We start from the raw sequence: 13,234 nt of genomic DNA, 5'->3' as shown, positions 1-13,234 counted from the left end.
GATCAGTTCCTAGCTCCCACTTGCACTTTTCTAATATCCCAACTCTAATCTGCATCGCGCTGACATGGCCAGTTTCTAACAATTAATCCATAGTCCATAGAAACATTGAATTCCACTTCACCGCCGTCGTGAAAACATGCATTATTTCACGTAGGAAATATGCCATCAAAGTCACATAGTCGGTGCAGACATTATATATATATTCTCCCTTTTGTTTTTTTTACGTCAAGTGGGTGGGACCGTTTGTATATGTCGACGTTCACGTACATCTACCCAACACACCGTCCGCACAGACATTCTATTATTATTTCTATACCGTCCAGAACAGGAGAACTCCAGCGGAGATTCCAACACACACAAATACCACGCCGGAATCTGACTCAATTACTTTTCTACAGAATTCTTAATCTTAATTATTTGCCGGGAAATGACGTCGTACCACGCATCCGAGGTGGACTCTGTGGCGTCCTCGCCTCGCTCGGAACAGTCGCTTGATCATCATACACGTGCACGGTTCATGTGCAGTTTCGGTGGCAAGATCTTGCCCCGGCCCCACGACAACCAGCTCCGCTACGTTGGCGGCGACACACGCATAGTCGCCGTGCACCGCTCCACCAACTTCTCAACCCTTCTCGCCAAGCTCTCCAAGCTCTCAGGCACAGTATTCCCAAAACCTCAATTTTCTTATTTATTTCAAATGATCCAAAAAAGATTATTGCAAATTTGCACAGCTGGGATTACTTAGACAAATTTAATTCATCGTTTGTATTAAGTCTTTTGCATTTTAGTTTGTTTTTCTTAATTTTTTTTACGTGGTGAACAGGTCCGAGCAATGTAACGGTCAAGTACCAGCTTCCGAACGAAGATCTCGACGCTTTGATTTCCGTGACGACGGACGAGGACGTGGAGAACATGATGGAAGAATACGACCGCTTGGCACTGAGTCAGAACCCGAGGTTGGCTCGGCTTCGGCTCTTTCTCTTTCCGAAAGGCGAAGACTCCAGAACCAGCAGTATCAGCTCGCTCCTCGGTGGCTCGGCTAACCGTGACCACTGGTTCCTTGATGCTCTCAACGCCGGCGGATCGGGGCTCGAGCGCGGCCGGTCCGAAGCCTCCTCGATTCTCTCCGAGTTACCCGACTATCTCTTCGGGCTGGATAATTCGGACGACCTGAAAACGAAGACACGGAGCCTGCTAGCCGAGAATGTGTCGAATTCTGATCCGGGTTCTCCTGCTCCTGCTTTTTCTTCGCCGTTTTGCTCATCTTCATCGGCTTCATGTGTACCGCCGATACCGAATCTTCCGCCTGTAAAGACCAAGCCCGATAACCCGGATCCGGTGGTGCAAGCAAAGGAGAATCAAATAGAGGGATTAGCAGAGACAGGTGGCCAGCCCATATCGCAACTAACTGGGTACCCGGGAAACCCGGTACTGCAGTACATCCAGGATTCTCCTTATCAGGGTCATGCCGTACAGCCAATACAGGTTTACTACGTTCCGGGTCCTGTCCCTCCCGGGAATGTTCCGGTTCAAACCGTGGCTATTCCGACCCCATATTCTCAGCAATACCAAGCAGTTCAGGGTCAAGTACCACTCGGTTACCACCATGCAGTACCGGGAGTGGGTCCACTATATGGAGGAGGGATGAGACCAGGTGTGGCTCAGCCAGTACCGTATGAAGTGCAGGCAAGAGTGGTTCCAGATGGGGTGAATCAACAAGTGTTCTACGGGGTTAGAAACCCGGGCATGGTTCCGGTTTATCCGAGTATGGCTATGCCGGGTGGGGAAGATTCGCTAGGCATGGGATCGGATACGGGTCGGGCTTCCCAATAGTCTTTGACCATGAGCCGGGGTCCAATGTATGTATGTAGGGAAATGAAAAATATACAACCCCATCACAACTTTGGTAGAACCCCAACTCACAATGAGGTGGAGTCTACATGTATGAGCTCCACCTCATTGTGAGTGGGTTGTGCCAAAGTTGTACAAAGGGGTTGTAGTCCAATCATCTCCCATGTATGTAATGTTTAGTAAATTTTAATTTTGTTATACGCTTGTGAGGTTTGTGTTTTGTGTTGACGAGTGATTATTGGCATGTAAGTTGTAACTGCTACCTCCATCTATATGTTTTCCTTTTTTAAGTTTGTGTTTGTGTGATGAAATCATCAAACCGTAGATTGGTTTTTGAAGCAAAGATGTATATATATATATATATAGGACACGTTATTTGCAAATGATTTTTTTTTTTTTTTTTTTTTTTTTTTTTTTTAATAAAGAAGTTTCTGTTTCTGTTATGGTTTATTAATTGTATTTTTCTCTTTTACCCTTTTATTGCTAAGCTTGTTACTTTTGCTCCTTGCATGATGATAGCTAGAAAATGACGATGCAGTTGATGATGTGGTCATATATATATATACAGGCAACGAACGCCTGCAAAAGGAGGTGGAAACATTTCGAAGGCCTGCTGGAGGTTGCTGGCGGGGGAATCCGATGCTTAAGATAGCAAAGAGTCACTTGATCAAGTTCTTCACAGGATCATGTTTGCACACCCGAAGCACCTGTTCAGTCTCGTCCTCGATCTTCTAGTGGGAGCTCGGACAAAGCTTAAAAGGATAAAAGAATAATAAAAAAAAAAAGAGCAAAACTGGTTAACGAAAAATCACAGCAAATGGTTATTGGGCAAAGAAATTAACAATTACAAACTCACCCGGCAAAGAGGACTCCCCCGAGACGATGTAGACTCCGATTGGCTCTCGGACATTTCCATCTTAGGGGTATATATTGGAAAGAGATGAATAGCTCAAATAGAGTGAATGATTTATAAGAGATAGTCATAAGTGTTAAGTCTCGCATTGACTAGTTACTGGGTGAAATTAAGCTTTGTAAGAAATTCAAGAAAAACTTCAAATTAACTATTCTTTTTGGAGTAATAGCGTAGATGTGACTAGCGTTTTTCTCTAGGTTGTTACAAATGGTATCAGAGCTATTGTTCAGTCTAAGATAGGGGGAGCGTGCACAAACTCATGAAGGTTATTAGCGGGCACTCGTTGGGATGCCAAGAATAGAGTGATCCTATAATGGTCGCCAGCAGAGATGTTGGGTCTTAAGATGTTAGGGGTGATTGTAACGTACTACATTGCTTGGGTATGAGAATGAGTATGCTTATATATAAACACTCTTCTTAATATAACGCGTTTTAAAGTTCTACAATTAAATGTGCTTTTATAAAAATTGTATCACGATGGGTGACCTCCAGTGTAGTTGGGGGTGAGTTGTTACTTGTAGAACTCCCATCTGTTCAGAGAGATGAAGAATGATTGGTTTTATCCGTCCTTCGTTGGAAGACTAAAGGTCAGCAATGAGGGTCCGAAAGAACTCCCGAACAGAAAATAAAATCTAGCTCCCGAGGCAAGAAGGCTAGAGGACCATATAGGTGATTAGGATCTTCCAATCGTTCAACATATGTTGGGCAAGGGCAAGGTTCAATGGGCTAATAGTTCTCGGACTAGACTGGGAATCAGGAGCCGAAGGCTAGCTCGAAAAGTAGCCTTGAACAAGTATATTTCACCCTCATTTGTGAAAGAGCAAGCCCATTTTGTCAAGTCCAGAACACTAAGCCTTTATCAGCACTAGGATCTGGTTCAACAATGTTTTAGGACAGGCTCCCACCCAATTTCTTTGCTTAACTATAGCATTAGAGTATTCCTCGCCAGCAAATCCCGACAAGCATCCAAATTGTTTTCCACCCCTTTTGCATGTATTTGTTAGTTGTGTCTGATTATATGATTAACTGCATCATCAAAAAATAGTTTTCAAATCCACAACCTAAGGACGGGAAACATTTTTCATCATAGAATATGGAACATTAGTGAAGAGATTGAAAGATTCTAATTTTTCCGTTATTATCTTAAGGATTTTGAGAAGTCAAATTAAGTATTAAAGATTTTGTTTTTTCTTCTCTAGTGATTATTCATATCAATATATTCCAAGTGACCAAAAACATATATTCATTTTTCTTTCTTTTTATTTATTTTTTATTTTTATTTTTTATATGTCTACACAAGAGGGTATGAGAGATTCGAACTAATGACGGCTTCATGATGTGTGGTCCTCAGTCGATTGAACTACTCATTGGGGATGAAAGCATATATTCCTTTTGTCTAATATAATTGCCCCCAAAATTTAATGAATTATTTGTCATATAAAAGAGAAATGTTAGGGGTACAAAATTTTTTACAAAAAGAACTTTACAAACTGACAGGAGGCTCCACGTCAGCTTAGTATTAAAATAAGTTAAAACAATTTTTTTTTGTACATAGACAAAAATACCCTTTCATCTCATATTAAACTCACTTCCTTGTAAACCATCACACTGCCTGAAACTCAGCATGCTGGTCACACGACTCTGACCCTGACCCATTGGAAACCCAACACCCCAGACAATCTAGGACTCGACCACGACCCCAACCACGCTTCTGGTCGGGGAGGCTGGCCGAGATCCGGCCGAGGATGGGCCGAATCCAGACAGACGGCTAGGATCCAGCCGTTCTAGCCGGGGATGGGTCGGATCCTGAACATACGGTGGGGATCTGGCAGTTGTGGCCGGGGATGGGCTGGATCCCAGATAGACGGCCGGGGGTGGGCCGAATATCGGACATACGGCCAGGATCCAACCATTTTGTTCCGGACGACGACGCTACTGTCCACTGGAGTGATCCGTTCATGGCTAGAAGGGTATTTTGCTAAAAGGGTATTTTAGTCTTTAGGTATCATTACCAAGTCAGTTTGTAAAGTTCTCTTTGTAAAAGTTTTTGTACCCCTAACATTTCTCCATATAAAAAGGTATAAATGTTCAAAATTATCCTCCTTAATTTCAACTCAAATAAAGCAAATGAAAAAGATATGTTAGCTTAATAATAGACGTGCGATAAGTTAAAAAAGTTATTAAAATTGTGTCATTCTAATTGGTGATGGGCATCCACTAGGCTTTAATTATTACAATGTTATTAGCAACTATTTCACAAGCTATCATCTAAAAAATATATCGGCATGCCTAACTTAATTAACTTCCTAAGCTAGTGTGGACTTTAAAAATTCTTGATTATTATATTTTTATTAATGAAATCAATTTTACAATTATTTTATTGACTTAATTAATTAAAACATAGTTATTGTCGTAGAACGTACTCATTATTGAATGTTAAAGATTATTCTTTGTTGATAAAAACACCATTAGGATTCTCATACAAATTAGAACCTAGCTATGAAGTTATGAACATTGGCCGCTGAACTCATTCCTTACTCCTTCGGTTTTTAAACTTTTCTCTGGATTAATTGTATGATGGTGAAGATCAATACTTTGAGACTTATTTCACTTTTCTTTCTTTTTTTTTCTTTTTTTTTTAAATAATAGTTTTTCAAATATTAATTATTCTTCTTTTGTATTTGAGACGTCCATTTTTTAAGATATACATTTTGTTTAATATATTGAATTAAATATTTTTCTTCATACTAATTTTTCACATTTATTTCACATCGTTTGATGTGAAGTGTTTGAAGTGGCTTCTCATGCCAATCACTTCAAAAAATAAATAAAAAATCACTTAAAATACATTATTTCAACCCATATCAATATAAAATGGTAACGTCACTCTTTTGTTCATATGTAAAGAAGGCTTAATGTCTCTACCTGGCCTTTTAAAGTAGTAACGTAAAGCGGAAATATGACGGCCCATTAGTCATTCGTATCATAACCAAGTTACGGGCCCAAACCACAAACTCCAAAGGGTGGAGTGAACTTGTTTTGGGGCTGCTTAGATCATTATAAGGAGCAATTAATAGAGGTTTTTTTTTTTTTTTTTTACAAAAAAAAAAAAAAAAATTAATAAGAAAAGGATTATAATTTAGAGAGGATATTTTTCACTCATAATCCGAATGGAAAAATGAATAAGTAATCCTAAAAACAAAAATAAAGTGGACTCTCTAACAACAAATTCAAAACATAGTGCAAAAATAATTACGAAAGATAAGAAATGATGTCTAATTGATAACTGTTTTTCTATTCCTTCCTCACTATTCCATTCTGCCTAGCAAGGAATCATTGAATTAGGTCGGGTAATGCTTAAGTGAAGCAAAATTTTCAAAATTCATCCGAAATTTGATAGTCCAAAAATTTTACTCCACCATAACATTGCTCTTAGGTAACATCCTTAACTTGACAGCGTACACGCGATACTAAACAACAATGGTAAATTGTAGCGGTTCCTAGGAGGTAAGGAATTTGATGTAACTACTCAGTACTGTGTGCCTTACCTTACAAGCAAGCGACACCTGTACCTCACTAAAGATAGTGAATTGAAATGCTATATATCCTTGGCTAGGGGTCATGCCCTATCAAAAAACGACACGTGGTTAAAGTCCACTGAAGAAATAGAAGGCAACTATATATTCCAAGTACATTCATTTATTATGGTTGTACTGCTCGAACATTCCATTTTTTTCATAGCCAGCTAGCTAGCAAGATTCTCTTTACAAAAAACGTAGCTAGCTAATTAGCTTAAACATCGAAGATATATATCCCTCCCAACACTCAAAATTAAGCCTCCGATCTAACTTTTCGTTCTTTTTGCAGGCATTCACCATGCAAGGTTTTTATTTAATTATTCATTGATGGTGCAATTAGGAGCGGCATCTTCAAGTAACATACATATATATAAATGAGTTTAAAGCTATTTGGCTCCTGTAGTACACTAAAGGGCGTGAGTTTTTTGCCCTCATTGGCTCTCTGTGATCTGTGAGTCGTCTGTAGTACACTGCCATGCCTGCCCAAAATCATAAATGATTGATGTAAGAGTAAGAGTATCATTTTGTCCCAAGTAGAGCTAGAAACGGCCCACTTCATTTGTCTTTCACATAAACCATAATGATGCTGCTATCTGCATGGAGTGAAAGCAAGGACGCATGCATTGATTCAATCACGTGAAATGGCTCTCTCTCTCTCTCTCTCTCTCTCTCTCTAAAAGAACAACGTGAAACACATAAACCTGTCATATTTTCCTTTAGACAATTTGATATATATGCATACATTAAAAAATATGAATACATGGCATGGACAGTGAGGAGAGAGACATGTGGAAGTAAAAGCAAATGTTTATTGGTCTCCCCAGTGAGTGGAAATGGGATTTCTATGATTCTAAGCTTTAGGCTTTCTCTTGAACCAATGCCAAACAGAGAATTCTGTCTCATTGTCTAAGAAAAAATAGTCACCATAAAAGAAGGGAAAGAGAAAAGGAGAGAGCAGGGTCCTACAATTAGAGACATTCTCCAGGGGGCAAAGGGTAGGTGATCACTCAAGATTAAAGCTATTAATTTGGCTCCTGCTCTCTGCCTTTCCTGCAATGCTTCCCTCATAAAGTCTTACAATATTATATGTTTTACATTCAAGGCTGTCACTTATACTAAAATACTAACTTTGTTAAAGGACTTTATAAGAAAAAAATGAATCAGAGATGATCGCCGGCCTAAAGAAGAAAAAAGGGCAAGACATATAGTCAGCAAAGAAATTTTCCACGCACAGAAAAAAGGGCAAGATAAGATATAATCTCATGACAAGTAATTTTTTTTGGGTTAATTGTATGCATGTGTTAAAAGCGTAAATCATTTTTCGTAAATAGTAGATGCAATCGATTTTCTTTTAAACAACACAGTTGACCTTTACGTTTAAGCAGTTGACTATTGTTGAATTTCGACAAGTCAGATTCCTACTCCAGTCAGTGCCGGAATTCGATAAATTAAGCCGGAATCCGATGACATCCGGCAGATGTCGCCAAATTCTGGGGATACCATGCCAGATTCAAGCTATCTCGCTAGATTCCGGCCCGGATCTGGCCAGAACGGCTGGATCACGTCGAAGATTCGGCCATCTAGCTGGAATCCTGGACGGATCCAACCGTTCTGGCCGGATCTCCGGCCATCTGGCCGAGATACTGGCCAGATCTGGCCAGAATGGCCAGGACGGCTGGCTTCCGTTCAACTGGCCGGTATCCAGCAAAAATTTAATTTTTTTTTTTTATTTTGTGAGTAAAATTTAATTTTTTTTTAAAATTAATATGATTAAATTAAAATATAAAAAATATTTGTAATTTTTCGTACACGCCAAACACCGAAAAATGATTTCGACAGAAAATATTTTTCTGAAAATGACTTCCTTAAAACTATTTTATGCCGAAAATTATTTTACACCGAAACAAACAGAATATAAATGAAAAAACTGAAAATAAAATTATGAAATAAAAAAATAAAATCACTTAAAATGTGGTGGGATGGGGGTGGGATGCTGGTGGGAAGACCAGCATTTCCCGTATATAAATTATATTCTCTATTTTTTTAGTTATCATTACCCAATCATTCATTGTATACGGCAGAACATTAATTTCCCATTCCATAAATTGACTTGATACTGAATTTGACGAAAGAAAATGATTTGAATAATGACGTGCAAGTAACGCATGCATTTAATGCATGCTTAAAGGTGTCCTCTTCTCTCTCTTTCTCTCTCTCTCTCTCTTTTTTAATCAAATTGAGAAAGAGTTATAAGAAATTAAAACATGAAGAAAGGGGTGGGCTCTATAAAAATCTACCCAAAACAAAATTATCAGTGTAGAAATATAATCAAATAGTAAAGAATAGGACACACAAGTGATTTGATCCTTTATAAAGGGCAGCATTAAGCGGTTACTAAGGCAAAAATACCACAAATAAGGAAAAACCTATCTTAAACTCCACTAGAAAATTATAACAATTACCAGAAGCAAGGATGAAGCCAAACTTTTAATGGGAGGGGGTCAAATAATTATTTTTTTTTAATTTTTAATTTAATATTTTTTTTTAAGTAGGAGCTAAAGTGACTTTATATATATAAAGTCAAATTATAAGTATATTGAACATAACCTAGTTTTTATATTTTTATTATTCCCTTCAAGTTAAAAATTAATAAGCAAAAATTAAAAAGAATTTTTTTTTTTTGAGAAAAGAAAGTAAAGAAAATAGTTATCCAAAAATTCAAAAAATAAAAATAAATAAATAAAAATCTAAATTTCTGTAGTGCCCAACTCCAAAACAATTCCTAGAATCTAATCTCATTGAAAAATGAATTAATGATACAAAAGGCTTCTTACATATATATATATATATATATATGTAAGAAGCCTTTTGTATCATTAATTCATTTTTCGAAGAACAAAGTAACTCAATATCGAAGAACAAAGTAACTCAATACAATTAACTCTAGTAAAATTAACAAACTCGCCAGCTGTAATACACTAAGCAAACTAATTATGTTTTCACCTAAAACATTGCTGATGTAGCTTACATCCAATAGAATCTGATCTCGCTAGATCTGTTCACCTTCAACACAATGGGTAGGCCTTGTTTTACATGTGGAGCTGTCTTGAGTAGGGTTGGCAATTCGGGTTCATAGGTCGAGTTCGTGTCAACCTGACTGACCCGATTGCATGAACGGGTCTAACACAAACCCGACCCGATTAATAATTGGGTAACCCGATAAACATGACTGATAATCGTGTAACTCGTTAACCTGACACGACACGACCCGACATCAATTTCACATGTTTCAACCTTCATTTTTAGTTTTTACCTTCAAGGCTTCAATTGCCGGTTTCAGAGCAAAAGCAAACCGCATGACTGCATGAGTCTCAGAGAAAGGAAAAGTGGAAAACAAACTGGTTATGGCATCGTTCGGGGGGCGGAGGTGACCAAACCACGTGAGGCTTAGCGAGATCGGCCGGATGGTGGGCGGTGAGTCGGCGACACTGACGGTGGTGGCCGAGTATTTGGTGCCTGTGGTGGGTAGGAGAGGGGGGAGGGAAAAGTTTGGCGCAAAGACTCAGAGAGAGGGGGAAAACTGGAAAAGGCCGGATGGTTGACGGTTGGGCGTGCGGGCCGGGCGGTTTGCGGGCGTGTGGAGTCGCCGGAGTGCGGGTGGGCGGGCGGTTAGCGGCGGTCTGGGATAGGGTTAGTTCGCAAAATGAAAATTGCAGGAGTGGCTGGAGTGCAAGACGCAAATTCACAAATCACAATTACAAATGGGTCATTTTCGGTTTCGGGTTACAGGGTTACTTTTTCTTTCTTTCTTTGAAAAAAAAAAAAAAAAACGGGTCAGAATCATGTCATAGGTTGACCCGCCAGACACGATTGTAAACGGGTCGACCCGATTATGACTTGAACTCGATTAACCCAAACCCAAACCCTATTTTCCCGTGTCGGGTTCGCAGGTCGTATAAAAAATTGCTAACTCTAGTCTTGGGGGTCTTAGTTGTCGTGGCTCTACTAGTCGTACCGGTTGAGTTTCTCAACTATACTTCATAGAAAGTTCACAAACAAGCAAGTGTACCCCAACTGCACCGATCTCCCACATCTGAGCGCCTACTTGCACTGGAGCTACAACACCTCCAATTCCTCATTGTCAGCGACCTTCGTACCCTGCAAGCTAGTGGGCTGGGTGTCGTGGGCCATCAACCCCATTGCGTCCGGCATGAGTGGGGCACAAGCCCTGCTAGCCTTCAAATCCAACGGCTCCGTCACCATCTAGACCTACAACATCCACTCCTCTAATTTCCCTTATAATTTTTTTTTTTTTAATCTTAAATTTTTCTTCTTCTTAAGAGTTGAGGGGGGCCATAGCCCCTACCGGCCCCCCTCCCTCCGTCTTTGACCAAAAGAAAGCTAAAGCGACATTGTTAAAATCCGAAATAGGAACTAATGAAGAAGTAGCACGAGTCTCCGTTACAAGATCAAACAACAATGGCATAAGAAGACTAAAACCCAAACCCAATAAACACAACAAAAAATACATAAAATAAACACAAATAAGGGTAATACAAAAACCAAAAAACAACAACTACAGATGTACAAAAGAAAAAGCATAAGAACAATAAAAGACTCAATAAACAGCAGCATTTTTGAAGTGGGAGTGGCAGCTGGAGCACACTAACCGACGTGTGGGATCCACGCCGGCGCATGGTGGGTAGAACAAAGCATGGAGGGCGGCGGCGGGATGCTGGAAGGCAAGAGAACAAGGTGGATTGGCGCATTGGAGGGTAAGACTAACGGAGGAATATAGATCTTGTTTTTAAAATATCAGATCTAAAAACCCAACCAATTTTGAGATGGACTAGGCCAGTGTCGAGGTGCAGTGCGGTGGAAAGGACAAGCGGTAGGCAGAGGGCGGCGGTGGAGATCAGAGGGTAGATACTATGTTTGTGGGTGGAAGAGAAAATAAAAAATAAAAAATACAAGCTTGGGAAAAGGGAGAGAAGAAGAACCATCATTCCTCTCCTAACAGCCGCACAACCGGTAGAGGGAGGCCTCACAAAGAAGAAAGGGGGCTCTACTTAGGGAGAGGAGAGCGTCTCTCTCTACAAAGATAGAATTAGCGGGTTTTTTAATGCTAGCTTATGGCATGTTTGGGTAAATTGTAATTTTTCAAATACCGTTTTTCAATTATAAAATTCTACTAAGATTTTATCAAACTTTTTCTAATTTTGTTTTAAGTTTTTAAAATCATCCAAACATAATTTCAAAAAACAAATTCTTTAAGTATTTGCAATTTTTCAAAAAACCACACACTCAAATGAGCCATTAGTTTAAAAAACTTGAGACAAAATTAGATAAAATGTGAATAAAATCATAGTAGAATTTGATATTTGAAAAACAGTATTTAAAAAATTGCAATTTACCCAAGCATGCCGCGCGTTATGGTATCTTGCTTTCGTTATTTTCTTTTTTTGCCTTCTAAGTTGGTGAAGATACAAATGAGATCTGTCCATCTTAGTGTTATGTGTAACACTTACATATAACATGAGAGAGTTTGTTCAAATCGTTTTGAGTGTTTAACTATCGTGCAACGATTACCAATGACATGCTAGCTATAATCGAAAAGCACTAAAGGCGATAGTTTGTTCATCACTATCCCTCTCTACTAAAAAATCTGTGCCAACCAAAATTTGATATGAGCAAAGCTATGCCTCACCACTAAGCTCACGGGACATGTTTTGTCGTCTACTAGTTACTTAGATTTCAAGACTGAAATTTATCACTCCTAAATTCTAACAAATCATATATATCTATAGAAGAACTAATGAAATAAATTTCTGAAGTACTTAATTAGTACTGTTGATAAACAACACATTTCATGCTTAACAAGAATCATGCAGGTGGCTCCTCCGGATATGGATGGTTGGACTAGCTAGGGGTACGGGATACCACCTTCCAACTCAGAAGTCTTGATTCGAGTCTATCTTCGCAGCCAAAAAAAAAAAAAAAAATTCACGACTTACCTGGTGTGAATAATAATCAAATTAATCTGATTTGATTACTATACTTATCTATTTCAATTCTCTTATAAATATAAGTCTTTTGTATTGTAAAATCATTAAAAGAATAAGAGTACAATGTAGCCTTATAGTTTTATCCTGTGAACGTAAATCATATATCAAACCACGTAAAAATCTCGTCCTTATTTTATTTTATTCCGCTTTTTTATTTTATATTTTCAAAGCATTATGTTTTCTTTCATATGGAATAGTCAATCCTTTGTTTGCTTTCACACTATGCTTAATAATAACTATTCCTTGAGGTATGGAATGGCTGGCCACATGTATAATGAGTTGTTCAATATATATATAGAGAAAAACACAACACATTTTATAGGTGACCGGCCACCCTACAGAACCACAGAGTGGTACGGCCATTCCAAACGTTGTTGAGAAAACACATGCTTTAGAAAAAAATATGTCAAAAGAATACGTATTCATCTCAATTGCAAGTCAAATGAAATTGAGAAAACACACGCAATAGAAGCCCTCCAAACAATATGCATAGAACTAAGTGTAAGAACACAAAGCATTGATACATGAAGAACACATAATTTAACAAAGAAATGAAAATAAGAAAGAAAGACGTACACAGAATTAAGGTGGTTCGATCTATGACTTACGTCTACACGTCAAAACCTTTTTTTGGCTACATATTTCCTTGATTTATTTTATAGTATACAAAACTCTATTTATAGAGAAAATAGTCTAAATAAATCTATTGTCTCTTCTATTTATACATTAACAACAATAAATTAATTTATCATCTTGTAACTCTTATCTCTTTAGTGTTTATAACTCTTGTCTCTTGAGTTCTTGTAACTCTTGCCCCAATACGCTTA

At 38.4% G+C, this 13,234-nt stretch overlaps 1 protein-coding gene across 1 annotated transcript; it reads left to right on the top strand.

Annotated features, from left to right (window-relative positions):
- Positions 1-296: 296 nt before the first annotated feature.
- On the top strand, positions 297-2,141 carry LOC133868661 (protein PAL OF QUIRKY). The gene is made up of 2 exons (XM_062305599.1): positions 297-656; positions 824-2,141. The coding sequence occupies exons 1-2, from the start codon at positions 428-430 to the stop codon at positions 1,831-1,833; spliced, it is 1,239 nt and encodes a 412-aa protein (XP_062161583.1). The 5' UTR covers positions 297-427; the 3' UTR covers positions 1,834-2,141.
- The last annotated feature ends 11,093 nt before the right edge of the window (positions 2,142-13,234 follow it).

Source organism: Alnus glutinosa, chromosome 5 (assembly GCF_958979055.1).
Source record: "Alnus glutinosa chromosome 5, dhAlnGlut1.1, whole genome shotgun sequence".
NCBI classification, from domain to species: Eukaryota; Viridiplantae; Streptophyta; class Magnoliopsida; order Fagales; family Betulaceae; genus Alnus; species Alnus glutinosa.
Note: the sequence above shows the minus strand (reverse complement) of the source record. Positions and strands in the feature narration are given on the sequence as shown.

What these genes read in the sequence shown, in the direction of transcription:
- LOC133868661 (XM_062305599.1), top strand. Translation starts at nt 428, where the DNA reads ATGACGTCGTACCACGCATCCGAGGTGGACTCTGTGGCGTCCTCGCCT. An exon ending in CAAGCTCTCCAAGCTCTCAG is followed by an intron (nt 657 to 823) that starts GCACAGTATTCC and finishes CGTGGTGAACAG; the next exon opens with GTCCGAGCAATGTAACGGTC.